The following is a 13,580-nucleotide window of genomic DNA, read 5'->3' on the forward strand; positions in this document are numbered from 1 at the left end:
AGAAATCCCCTCTCCCCATTCAGTGTTCACCTGGAGCTAAGTGTCCTTGGGCTCCTTCAGCCTTGCCCTGCTGCTATACCTTCCCAAAACCCACTGCCTTTTCCTCTCTCGTCTGCTATTGCCTTGAGGGGCTTGACTGCAAGAGGCTGAAGAGGGCAGTAACTGAGCTAAATGAATACTAGCACTGCCCTCCTCAAGATCCAGGGTGGGCTGAACAGAGCTAACCACTGCTGCTCCCAAAGAATTTCCCCCTCCCTGCAGCATCTCTCAGCTTAGAAAGACAGTTGCCATAACAGAGACCCTTAAAGAACTAAACTGGATCCACATTGTTCCAACTGAATAAGCATGCTGGGAGAGAGAAGGATTTCTGGGATCTGAGCCCTATCCTGAGAGTGCAGGGGATTCTCCTTGCATCCACAAGCTACAGAGATTGGAGGCTGGAGCTCCTAGGTCTGAGGAAGATGCTGGGGCCTGGGGCAATCTGATCCTCACAGTCTGACTACAGCTTGAACTCCATGGGAATGGCAGGTACTGGACAGGCCCTGGGTGCATCACACCAGGTTAGACCTCCTCTGCGTGCTGCCTCACCTGCCTCTGGTTGCAGACTGGAGGCTGTCTCCTTTGTTGCCTCCTTGTTTGGCTGTGGTTTTGTGGGAGGGGGTCTGACCTTCTTCACAAAGATCTTTTCCTGCCCTGTACGCAAAAGAAGGGGGTGAACAGTGAAACCCAACACAACCAAAAAAGTCTTCTAAGCCTGGCTGCATCATGTCACTTGCTTCCTCAACAGCTGTTTCAGCCTGCAGAGGTTTGTGTAAGGCCCTTCTTGCTGTGCAGGAGGGAGGGTATCATACCCGTCAAGGGTCTCTCTCAGGCCCACACCCAAACTGCAACTCCACAGAACCCTGCGACTCACAACCCTAAACTAGCCCGGCCCAAGCCATACCTAGATCAAATGCCCAGCAGGTACAGTGTATTCCCCACATGCCCTGCCCACACTGAGCTTCATGCAGCACAAGGAGCTGCCTCAGGCCGAGGCTGGTTTACACAACAGTGAAACCAAGGGGTTGGGTCCTCTTTGGATAAGACTTACAGCCAGGTGGAGACTCACCCATTCTCTGGAAGTACTCTCTCTTCTGCTGGAAGGTCTCTAGAGGCAAAGTGCCCTCATCACTGTCTGAGGCATCCAAGTAGGTGTCAATCTACAAGACATCCACAACAGGCCTGGTTACAGCCTGTTCAGCCTAAGCAGCATGGGGGGCTTGCCTCTGTCCCAGCCAACACAGAGACCTTTGGGGAACTTTCAATGGCCCCCTCATCCCCAGAGATGGACCTAACTAGAAGGGTTTGGACTCTGATCCAGACCCAAAACTTCCTCAAAAACTCTGGGAAGGTTGGGATGGAGCGGGGTTTGGGTCTAGTTTATTGGCAATACTCTGAAATGGAAAGCTCCTACTGACTTGCACCCAACCCATACAGTATGCAAACTCACAAACACTGGAACATCTCTCACCCCACATCTACTTTGGGGGCCTAACCTAAGCCCTGATAAATAGGAGGAAGCATGAAGAATCATGAAACTGAAAGCAGGTCACCACTCTGGAAGGAGAGTGATGGAGAATTAAAGGTCTTGCCATTAACGTCCATGAGAATGGGAATGAATAGGATAAGGCAGCAAGATTCACTGGGGCCACAGCAAAATTCTCATCAGCTTAAACAATGCCAGGATTTGGCCCTTCCTCCCTCAGAACCAGGAGGTGGCTTGGCAGGTCTCAGCGGACAGCTGAAGAGGACTCTGAGCAAGGTTCTCCGCCACCTCCGCCTATCTAAAAGGGCAGAAGCACTGTCACATGGAACCCCACGAGGGACACTCCAGGTCTGGTACCGATGTTGTGGCCTCTGGCAGGGACTGTGGTGGCTCAGCATTCTGGTTACTGCTGGATTTGGTGGGTTTAGGTGCTGGAGTTGGAGCAGGAGCTGGCGCTGGCTTTTTTTTAGGTGCTGGAGTTGGAGAAGGAGCTGCCTGGGTTTTGGCTTGTCTTGACCTAGACGGCTCAGGAGACCTTGGCCGCTGCTGCCGCTGCTGTTCCTGGGAGATGGTCATGGCCTGCAGGGTCATCTGCTGTGCCTGGAAGAAGGGATTTCCATCTGCATAAGCCCTGGCCCTCTCTATAATCTTCTTCTGCTGACTGTACCTCTGAACAGGCTGGTGGGGCTCTGTCAAGTTCTCTAGGGGTATAGGCATGGCCCAGACCCACCCACACAGTGGTAAATACCCTCAGATGAACAAAGCAGAAAACCAAAGGGCAACCAGACAGGGCCTGGATGGCATAATGGAGTAGAGCTCAGCCTGTCACACTAGTGCGCTCTTCTCTTCATAGATTTTTCCCCTACCAAGTCCCCCATCCTTTCCACTCACCATGAGCAAGGCCTGCTGGTTGATAAAGGCCTGTTGTTGTGCAGCTATCTGATTAGGGTCTACAGACGGGACCACCGGCTGGGGCTGGGGCAAAACCATGGCTGAGAAAGACAGACACACAAGACTGTAGAGGATCATAAGGCAAATGTAAGGGGGCAAGTGCATCAGGCTGGGGACAAAGAAATACACAGGGTGCAGCTGGTGTGTCCAATGCAAGGGACAAATTCATCACATCTGCGCATGATGGAGTGAATCCCAGGCAGGAGCTGCATGTCTTGACCTGCCTTCCTCCACACAAATTCAAACCTGCCCCATTCCCATTCCAATAACTATAATATGATGCCTCTATGAGTTCCTTCTGCTGTTTCTTGCTTCCTGCTCTGCACTATGATATGTGGCTGTGCAGCTATTGAACTGCTGCCAGGCTTCATCCCAGAGGTGGCTGCATTTCCACAGTGGCTTTTCTGACTCCTGGATACATGCTCCATAAAGTGCTTGTGGTAAAATGTCCTACTCAGGGCTTCTAGGCACTATGATAAAAAACCATGGACTTGCTCACACAGCCCTCCTTGTTCCAAACCAAATCTCCCCCATTATTTAGTGAAACACTTCTGCATTTGTTATTACCTGGCATAGGTGTGATCCCACCCATAGGTGACATCATTGGCATGGGTGCTGGCATCATTCCACCCATCATTGGCATGGGCTGATAAGCAGGTACTTGCACTATTCCAGGGTAACCTAGGTAGAAAGATGTCATGAGTCAAAATGACCTTCAGTGAATCCCAGACCAGAAAGCCCTGCACAGCTGGCCATACACCACACACACAGCCCTGCCATTGGCTCTGCCAATTTGTACTGAGCATGGCAACATGTGATGGCTTTTCCATCACACCAGGCAGGCTACACAGCAACACCCAGGAGGGCTGGCCAAGCAGAAGGGGAAATCTGAAACATTACCCACCTTCACAAGAGACCATGCAGTGGGCTCTGCCCTGCATCCTCACTTTGGATCCCTTGTCCCAGCACTACTACAAGGAAGCTTAATTTCCTTGTTTTCTAACAATTTATGAAAACTGGTAGGTGTATTTATGGTTATTGCATATCCCAGGGCTGTACTTGTGGCTATTGCTGCTGATCCAAAAACGAAGGCTGTGGGATCAAGACTGAGTGGTGGGCAAAACCTTTCTGGATCTCTCCTGTCCCTAGTTCTGATGTAGAGAGGTCAGTATGGGTGGTAGCAAAAAGTCATGGCAGAGGCAGAAAGTAGCTACTACAGAGGTCAACTGGACATAGCCTCTCATGGTGTCCAGCCTGTGGCTGTTAGAAAACAAAGCAGGAAATTTTACACTGTAAGCCACAAACCTGCCTGGTTCTGTCGCTTGGCACAACCCATCTCACTGACAATCACCAAAAGGATGCCAAAGACAGAGGCCCAGCACGCTCCACTGATATGCTAGAAAACCACATCTGGTAACTGCAGCATTTCACAACAGGCCCTGAGATCTGCAATAACCATAAATATGCCTCTCTGACCCACTGATTCACAGGTCATTAACATGCCCGTATGTCCACATCCCATGTATTTTCAGTACCCACACATGTTATGTCTTACAAGTTTCCAGTAGTCAAACATGCCACACACCAATGAACTATGTCCAGATATTGTACTCTGAGCACACAAGGAAGAGGGAGAAAAACCAATCATGTACATGAGAGAAAACCTGGCTGTGGTTCAGACTTACTAACCCACTGCATAGCTAGGGATGATGGGGAAGTCTGTAAAGAAGCAATAAGAGAGAGATTAAAATTCTCTGCTCAGGGACAGGCAGCTCATATTGTGGGGTCAGCAGGGCCATGCCATTGCTGCCAGAAGGACTAAGGTTCATAAAAGGTTGGACACCAGACACCACTGAGGTGGCCTGAGACAAATGCTAGAGAAGCAAGTGCAAGGGGATGGGTGGGGGGCGGGGAAGGAAACTTCTGGCAGAAGGAGAATTCCAGAGCAGCAGCTAAGCAGCTCATGGTGGAGGGGCCCTGGCTGGCTAAATCTAGGAGGAGCAAGGTGGTATTCTCCATGCAGAATATCCCAGGGCTGAGCCACACAGCACCACCATCTTCCAAGACATGGCCAGCAGGAGTGGGGATCTTGATGACCAGGGCCAATGATACAGCATTCGCTATAAGCGCATGGTACTACCCCATTCTAGACACCCAGTATGTCAGACTAGCTCACCACACACATGCACATATACCCCCCGCTCCACGCACACACGCATGGCCCAGCAGTAGCCTGGGAAACAGCTTCTCCATATGTTGACCCAGGAAGCCTTCTCACCCTTTACTGACCTGCAGTAGGAAAGGCTTGTTGCTGGGTTGGCCCAATCTTCCCTCCTCCTTTCATGCGTCCAGTTAGATTCCCTCCGCTCTCCATATTCTACAATGAGAAAATTAGTATGGCCCAGCTCACACCAGCATGGAAGACAGACGGACCCACGGGGATCACAACCCAACTTGTGCTGACCTGAATCCTGGGGAAGGAACGTGCCGACAGGATGACAGACTGACAAGACAGAGAGAAGGAAAGACAGCTGTGGACAGACAGACAGATAGACGGAAGGAAGGAGACAGCGAGTGACTCACTGGTGTTCTGGGCCCTTGGTAGAGCACCGGTTTGAACAGATCATCCACGAAGTGGTCCAAGGCTCTGGGGGATCTGAAGTCACTTCTGCCTGTGGGCAGAGATGTCCAGCTATCAGTTGGGAGAGAGGTGTCCCTCCCCATCCCCAGTCTTGGTTCCAGGCTGGATGGACTGACCTGGTCTGGTTCAGGATTCAAGCCCTCCCCATCCCTCTCCCTCTCAAACATCACTGGCTTTGTCTGTCTGTGTGAGGCCTCCTCCTGTCCAACTCCCCCAGGTGCCAGCCTCGGGCCAGGGAAGGGGCTCACCTGAGTAGGGGCTTTCTGGGCCATTAGAGTCAGGAGACAGGGAGGGCGGAGGCAAAGAGGGAGCCTGGATCCCTGGCGCAGGGGGAATCCTGTCAAAAAGAAAAGCCATTGAGATGAGAAAAGCAAAGTGCTGAGGAACCAGCTGAGGACTCCAGAAGCAGCCAGTGGCACTTACGTATCCAGAAAGGAGCTCTGATAAAAGCTCCTGTCCCCCTCAGGCGTGATGGGATAATCAGATGAGGACAGAGAGGGCCAGCCAGTCCCCTCCATCTCTCCAATGAGATCCAGCACGAAGTCACAGCCAAGCAGGTCCTGCCAAGTGTCTCCTTTGAATACGGACACGGACCATCCTCGAGGGACCTTGTCCAAGCCTCTGACAATGGGGGAGACAGGAGAAGAGAGGAAGACACAATTTGGAGAGAATGTGTTGAATTCTCTTCTCCCAGCTTCTGCCTCTCCTGGTCCACACAAGTTATTTTTCTCCTCACAGCTTTCAAACAACCCCATCCCCATCGGGCCTGGAACCTCTCCCAAGACATATGAATGTATCTGACTCCTCACCATTTATCTCTCTCCAGCTGTACAAGGCAAGGAATGATCATCATTCCCAGAGAAAGTCTAGGGCTGAGGTCTCATTGCCTCACAACTAAGAATCAGTCCTTCTCCATCACTTCTATGGTCTGAGCTAAGACAGAGCTCGGGAGACACCCCTACCAGCTCCCGCTCCTCTCTTGTGATCCCTGGACTGGGCTTTGCCATTGTGGGGCTCATCAGCTGCACTGTGCTGCCTCAATCCTTTGATTTCACTCCCTCCCTGACCAGTGGCTCCATCTGCATCTCTGGGTCAACTGGGACTACTGACCAGCCGGTCGGAGGAGGCTCCCGAAACCTTGCACCCCCAAACTGGAGAGAGGGAAGAAGTTCTGTTGGGACCTGTGGCTAGCCCTGAAGTGGCCTGTAGCCCAGGGCAATCTTAACCCAAAAAGCAATAGTGCATGCTCCCACAAACACAACCAACATCTTCCCCACCTTGGGCCGTACCTCGTGCTCAGAATCCAGCCTGCATACTGTTCCCCTGTTGTCCAGGACTCCACCTCAGCAGACAACTTTTCCTCTAGGCCAGAAGAGAGAGTGTCAGTGCACAGCCTTCCACAAAGCAAGTAACAGGATCTTGTTAACAACAGCAAAGAAAGAGCCACGCTGGAAGATCTCATGCACAGACTCCCAAAGAGACTCAGAATGCAGCTGGAGCTGCCTATCCAGGGTCAGGGGCCATCTACACTAGCACTTGGAGAGGGGTCTGTAACTAGTGGCCACTTGCAAGCCCCAGAGCATCTCAGATCCCTATCTAGGGAGTCTAGTCAGCAACTAGGCGCCTGTTAGCCAAGGTCTGCTGCAGAGGTACTGAGTATCCCACAGCATCCAACCTCTGTTCCTCTAATAGGTTAAAGCAAGACTCTAGATTTCAACTGCTTCCACCTTTGGGGGATTTGGTGAAATTTAAGCTCCAAGTCAGTTCTCTAGGTGCAGCTGTCATTTCAAATGCTCCCTGTCTTTTTGGCTTGTACCAGCTAATGGTGCAGGCCTTGCGAGTACTTCAAACAAGCCAAGGAAACAATTTCCAGAGCCTAATCCCAAATTCCAGCAGGGGCAGAGGCTCTGAAGGGTAACAAGGTGGGGAAGGCAGGGGCAACTGTTACCATTGTAGGTGAAGACATCCAGCACCATCTTCCCTTTCCTCTGGTTGGCAGTCCACTCCAGTTGGGTTGGGAGGTGCACACGGGACACCTCAGGGACCATTCCTGTCTGTTGCATTGCTGTCAGGATCTTGCGCTGGCAGATGGCATCGTAGCCTTCCAGCCCATGGTCTGAAACGAACCTGCAAACCAGGCAGCTGCCTTTAATACACAGCTCTGCTCGGCACACTCCCATATCAGAGAACAGTCTTGCCCCTCCTTACTTCAGCAAGGGTTTCTCCAGTGCTGGCAGAGGGGTAAAGGCACTCAGGAGAGCAGCCATCAGGACCCAGCCTCGCTGGCACTGCTGCCCATCTGGGTTCTTCCACATCTGGGTGGCCACCTGGCTCAGGATCTCGTTGCGCAGGACGGGAGCTCTCAGCCCTCGGCTGGTGATGTAGTTACCGAGAAGCACCTCTTGCCAGTCCTGGAGGTTCTGGTCCGCAAGGAACCGCAGAATCTGCCAGATACCCAATGGGAAAAGAGAGGGAGCTCGAACTGCCACATTCAGACCCAACTGCAAAGCTCTGGGATCATCAGAACAGAAGGCCCTGGGCGGCTGCACCAAAAACTTAGATCTGGATTTGGGTTCATGTTACCAGCACCTTCACAATTTAGGAGAATGTGTGTGGCAGGGCACTGACTGAGGCATCTAAAGGGGGCTGAAATCTGACCTACTGGGACCAGAACTGGGCAAGACAAATCAGCTGAACACATGCAACTACACGGTAAAGAAAGGTGTATTCTTACCTTGGTTCAGCTAATCTGGAGGAAGCCAGTTAGGCTTTAACTTGGGTTAGCAGCTCAAGTTCAGGCCTAGAGCAGACCCTGAGCCTGAAACCCAAGAACTGGCCCAAAGTGCTCCCATGCTCACTCATAACCCAGATGAACCAAATGGAGCCAGTTAGGATCATACCTCACTTTGCAGTGTAGATGCACCCATTGGCAGAGAAGCAGACACAGGACTGGGTGTTACACTGATGCACAGTTTGCTCCTATTTATATATTTTTAATGCCCCCTGCTCCCCACCAGGGCAAAGGTGTTGCTTATTTATTCCTATACCAAAAAGCTACATTAGAAAGAGTTCACAGTGAGAATCCATACCAGTAATAGGGGTATATAGGCAAGTGTAAGTATCCAAAAGCCTAGAACTAGAGACCCAGGGAACTTCCAGCTAAAGACATCAATTCTGCAGATTGGGCATGACCAGCAAAATATATATATATTTTTAAATATAAAGACTTGATCAAAGAATAAGCTACTGAGAGGGAAAGCTCCAAGCCCTGCCAAAGGTGAAGTTAAGTAACAGGAGCCACAGGCTTGTTCTCAGGCTCCTTAAATGGCCATCAAGATCTGTATGTCTAACCTGAGTCATGCCGTGACTTATCGCTGGACCCCTGACCTTTTGCGCCCCACCCTGCACCACCAGTTTGTTACTCTTACTTGCTATGTTAGGCCTGGGGACTCGGTGCCAAAAAACACCAAAGGCATGTACAAAAGCAAAGCAAGGTTTGATGCAGAGCGTCCCAATCTGGGTTGTAGAGAGGTCCTCCCTCAGAACCAACAGAACATACCAGGAGCCTCTTTCATTTTCACCAACAGATTTATCTACACCCAAAGGCACAGCCCCTGCAGGAACACCACCCCTGGCCTACTGGTTAGAGCAGGGAGTACGGATTTCTACTCTGACACTGTGACTTGGAGCGAGTTACTTTGGGCCTAAGCCTGCTCCCATTAAAGTAGGTAGCAAAACTCCCCTTGACTTCAGTAATGCAGGGTCAAGACTCCTATGCTTTCTGGGCCTCATTTCCATAGATGGTTACTAGGAGTCCCTTCTGCCTTATCTGTGCTTTACAGAGCAGTGTGGTCCCAGAAGATTGAATACAATCCCTACTGAATCTTCCCCACATTTGGAGGGGCCAACATCTATCTTCATGCCTCGCAACACCCTGCGACAGAGGAAGTAACATTGCATCCCACATCTTGTTGTTTACAGGCACCAAGGCATGGACCCTGTTTTCAGATTCTTCCTGCTCAAGGAATAAGCTCCTGATAACCCTCTCCCTTCTGGAGGTACAATTCATTTGCTCCTTTGAGTATATATTCACTGCAATTAACCAGGGAGGAGACCTATTTGTTACTCTTAACACAAATCCCATCCACACATAATCCTCTCTCATCCAAATGGGGTGGTGCTTTCTACCTAGTGAGGTGGCCCCTCTGGGGCTGTAACCCTTGAGCCAGTAACTTTCCAGTTTTGCATGAGGATGCCCACAATTCCCCCATATGCCCAGACAACTTTCTCAAAGTTCAGTAGGAGCAAATCAAGTGGCTCTGTTTAGCATTGCACTAAAAACCATGGACCACATCCCCCTGAAGTCCTAACACCTCACACAGATGAGTGCAGCACCAGAGTGGATGCAGGAACCCAAGAGAGGCTTTGCACTGAGGCTGCTCAAACCTGAACCAGGCCACCCCATGATTCATACCCATGAACCAACTGCCTCTGCAGCGAATACACATCCTTAGTAGTTTAGGATATGGACAAAGACATCATAGCAAATTAAAAAGGTGGAGATTTGACATGCATTGGCTGCTCCACAGTGTTAAATATCGGTTTGCCTGCATTTACCCTGTGGTACGTGAAAGCTGCAGTAGCTTAGCCCTGCTTCGCTGAGGGGTAAATTACCAGGTTTAGCTTTCACTTATCATGGGATAAGTAGAGACACATAGATTATATCCGCTATGGAGACAATGCTCGGGTATTTCACTAATCCCTAGCAACAGAGGCAAGCAATTGCTTTCTAAGATTACCCGACATTTTGCCCAAGAACAGATGTCTGCAAGGACATCTGTTCCTACCCACCCACTCTCACCAGTTTGTTGATCTCCAGGGTGCTCTGCTTGTACTCAGGCTCCAGACGGGTTACAGGGTGCTGCAGGGGCTGACCAAGGGCAGGAAAGTTCAGCTCCTTGGACAGGGAGGAAATAAAAAAAAGACATATTGAGTTCATGCCTGGTATTACCAATGGCTGGAATATGCCTCCATGGTAGGGGCCGTATGAGAGTGCCTGGCCCAAAGCAGGCCAGGCACTCTCTACTCTCCCATCTGTAACAGGCAAGGAAGGCAAGAGCAGCAGAAAGAGCTTGATGTAGACTCAGGCTTTATTGGCTTCCTCTGTGGAGTCCTTGGTGGATCCCTTGGTGCCTACCTCAGAGCAGAACCACAGACAAAGCACAAAGGATGTCCAGAGCCTCTAGGAGGGGAGCATCTGCAGCCTCTTTTGCTCTTGGTCATGTAACCACAGGGGGAGGGCAAGAAACACAAGCCCAGGTGGGAAGGTGTCCTGACAGAGTGCAGAAAGGGAACACAGATAAAGGAAAATGTGGCTTTTGGCTACAGCAGCTTCCTACCTGGAAGTGAGACCTCGCGAAGGAGGAAAAGGGATAATCATTGATGTTCGGTGGGAGTAGGAGGTCGCTCCTGGCCTTGACCTCTGGAGGGGACACCTCAGTGATCTGATTGACCTGGGCATACTGCTGACCTGCAAGAGAAAGATAGGGAAACTTGTGATATTCACCAGTGTGCCCTGGCACATGCCCACATAAGAACCAACAGTCCCCCTCCTGCAGACACCTGTGCGATCCATCCTTCCCCAACCTGCCAACCAAACATGTCCATGCCATCCTCGCCAATCTCTGTTCAGGGATACCCACATGCTATATATACAGCCACCCCTTCAACCATGGACATACACTTCCGTCACCCTGTCCCCACAACCCTAGAGATGCCTTGACACACATTTGCCATGTCCCTCCTTCACCAACAGACACACTATCCTTCCTCCCTCTCCTTGTGCTCACAACCTGCTTTTCCATCCTGCCACTACTGATGTCTGGGGAGGGGGTGTTTCCCTTCTGCTTTGTGTAGCACGTACCCACAAAAGCAGAACAGAGGTGTCCCCAGTGTTCAATGCTGCCAGCTACAAGGACTCAAAGCTCAAGCCTGAAGCTTCCCCGAATCATGAAGCAATACTACAAACTGTGCCTGACAAAGCCCAGTGAATAGGGGAGGATCAAACTAGTATGGATCGTATTTTTGAGGCAAACCATTTGGTTTCTCTGTTCAACCTCACACTGCCTCTCCTCTCACTGGGCAGAGGGCAATTAGGTTGGGCCTCCTCAGAGATTGAAGGCAAGGCTCGTCTAGAAACAGGGCATCGGCAGAACAAAGGAGGTGGGATTCAAGAGTAGCTTGTATCCAGAATTAGCTGCACAAGAGAAACTGCAAACCAGGCCTCTATCCCCAAGACAGCCAGAGATAGGATCCTAGGAAACAGTCCTGAAAGCTCCCTAGGTTTCAATTCTTTCACACAGCAAGCAGATTAGGGTAACATGGAACTGAGACAAACTAATGGCAATGGCCCAACTGATAAACAAACCAGAGGTTGTTATAACTCACAAGCAAGGTGCATGATAAGAGATTTATCAGGGGTGATAGGGGAACACCCACTGTCTTGGCTGCAGAGATTTCCAGGGCAGCAGGGCTCCTTCCACTTTCGCTTCCAGCCTCCGATGCCCTCTTCTCCTTCCCTCCCTCCTTGCTCCAAGCTAGAGCATCCAGCCCTGCTTCCTTTCTTCTCTACATTTAAATGCTCCAAAAAGCCATTTCTGCAGGCTGCAACGCAGTTTTGTTCTCCTGAGCTCCAGGGGAGACACCTTTTTGGCAGGTGCTTGGGGAAACCAGCACCATCTTCTTTTGTTAATACAAATCTCACCCTCTATGATTAATCTGTGCTATGGTACCACCCTAAGGACTGACCAAGATAGGAGGTGAGGTTCAGCACCTTTCTTTGATCTGTGCACTGTATAAGCATACTACCAGGGCTAGATCCCACCTTGAAGAGTTTATAGGCTAAATACATGAGTCCTAAAAGGGCAAGAGGGGAAAACACAGTTGCACGTGACTTGCCCAAGGTTACAAGGTAGAACTGGGTGAACAAAGATATTCCTTGGTTCGCAGGCAGATTTTGTTTCTAAAAAAAACTCAGAACATTTCATTTGCCATCATTCTGAAAAGGCTTTTGAACTTTTTAAAACTAAAAGGAAAGGACATTTTGAAATTCAATCATTTTGAGCAGAAAGACTGAAGCACTCAGTTGTCTAGGTATAAAAAATAAATTCTTTTACTTTCAAAATTCTCTGAGAAGGGCTTTTCTGAAACACAAAGTTCAGAAAGACACATTTTTTGTTCCCCTCCCAAACAGGGTGTGCGCGCACACGTGTGCGCGTGCATGCATGAGAGAGAGCATATTCACCCAGGCCCATCCCAGCACAGGACAAAAGCAGAGGTTGAAAGAGAACCCAAGAGTTGGTTTGCAGCCCAGAGCTCCTACCACTGGGTCAAATAGCTCCTAGCTGTCCTCCATCTCGGAGACAAGCCAAGTACATGTGCGTTCTGCTTCATGATGTTAACGGTTCAAGGTCAACAAATCACATAGGCTATGGGCAAGAATGATTTGCACACATGCGCACAATGTCATGAAAGCAAGCCAGCAAGTTGGAATGCAGCAAAATCAGAGGAGGCCCCTACTCACCTTCGGCCGAATGCAGGACGGCGGCGAGCTCTGCAGGGATCTCCAGCAGTGACACATCCTGAAAGGAGGGAGAATTTTTTTAAAAGCCAAAAGAAAAATAAGAGTCAAAATGGAGTGATCTTGAGAATGGAAGAAAAACAAGGGTGGGGGGTTTGTGGCGGCTAGGGACAAGCAGTACTGGGGGGGGCAGGGGTGAACATATTGTACTTCTCCAATATGCCTGAGGTCTCTCATTTCGCACAGAAAAGTTCACAAGTTCCAGACACGGAACATTATTTTCTGCTGGTTTTTCTACTAGTTATTTTACACCATCTAAAAATGTTGCAATACCAGTAAAAAAGGGCCCACTTCTGATCTCTGTTGTGCCTGTGCCAGTGCCAGTCTGGAGTAACCACATGAAGTCAGGGGAGTTACTCTAGATTTACACCAAGGAAACCGAAATCAGAATCTAGTCCCAAGGGTCTTTCACTGCTTTGCACCATGCACAGACATACTTATGCAAAGTAAAGATCTCCACAACAAGGACAAGGATGCAGCCAGGAAACAGTAAAATGCCCAGACTTGGGTCCCAAACTAACAAAACTTGGTACATGTTCATAAATGTACAGTGATAGGAACTCTTGCTTTCACTTCTAACAGAGCCATGCAAAAACTGATGGATGACAAGCCCCAACTCAACCTAATTTGCCTGGCTTCACATTTCACTGGTAACTGGAGCCTGGCCTACACCAGTGTTTGTACCAGTGCAATTACAGCACTTAGGTGGGGATGATTTTTACCAAAACAGACTATCAGTTACTTCCCTGGTACTGGTACAGACCATGTACAGTTATAGTAGCATGCAAGTATCTTATAGCATGTTCCCTTCCTGCATAGACCGT

General features: G+C 49.9%; 1 protein-coding gene across 1 annotated transcript in view; it reads right to left on the reverse strand.

Moving 5' to 3' along the window:
* Nucleotides 1–13,580, reverse strand: part of MYO15B (myosin XVB) — an 88,147-nt gene that overhangs the window by 24,049 nt on the left and 50,518 nt on the right. The window contains exons 26-40 of the mRNA XM_090061590.1: nucleotides 12,700–12,757; nucleotides 10,517–10,647; nucleotides 9,979–10,074; nucleotides 7,326–7,561; nucleotides 7,066–7,244; nucleotides 6,407–6,479; nucleotides 5,541–5,738; nucleotides 5,366–5,454; nucleotides 5,060–5,148; nucleotides 4,766–4,853; nucleotides 3,044–3,157; nucleotides 2,417–2,517; nucleotides 1,883–2,125; nucleotides 1,109–1,199; nucleotides 589–693 (exon numbers count right to left, since the gene is read on the reverse strand). Coding sequence (XP_089917716.1) covers nucleotides 589–693; nucleotides 1,109–1,199; nucleotides 1,883–2,125; nucleotides 2,417–2,517; nucleotides 3,044–3,157; nucleotides 4,766–4,853; nucleotides 5,060–5,148; nucleotides 5,366–5,454; nucleotides 5,541–5,738; nucleotides 6,407–6,479; nucleotides 7,066–7,244; nucleotides 7,326–7,561; nucleotides 9,979–10,074; nucleotides 10,517–10,647; nucleotides 12,700–12,757 — 1,891 coding nt within the window. The remainder of the gene's footprint in view (nucleotides 1–588; nucleotides 694–1,108; nucleotides 1,200–1,882; nucleotides 2,126–2,416; nucleotides 2,518–3,043; nucleotides 3,158–4,765; nucleotides 4,854–5,059; nucleotides 5,149–5,365; nucleotides 5,455–5,540; nucleotides 5,739–6,406; nucleotides 6,480–7,065; nucleotides 7,245–7,325; nucleotides 7,562–9,978; nucleotides 10,075–10,516; nucleotides 10,648–12,699; nucleotides 12,758–13,580) is intronic.

Source organism: Crocodylus siamensis, chromosome 8 (assembly GCF_052110815.1).
Source record: "Crocodylus siamensis isolate JL-2025a chromosome 8, ASM5211081v1, whole genome shotgun sequence".
Taxonomy (NCBI): Eukaryota; Metazoa; Chordata; order Crocodylia; family Crocodylidae; genus Crocodylus; species Crocodylus siamensis.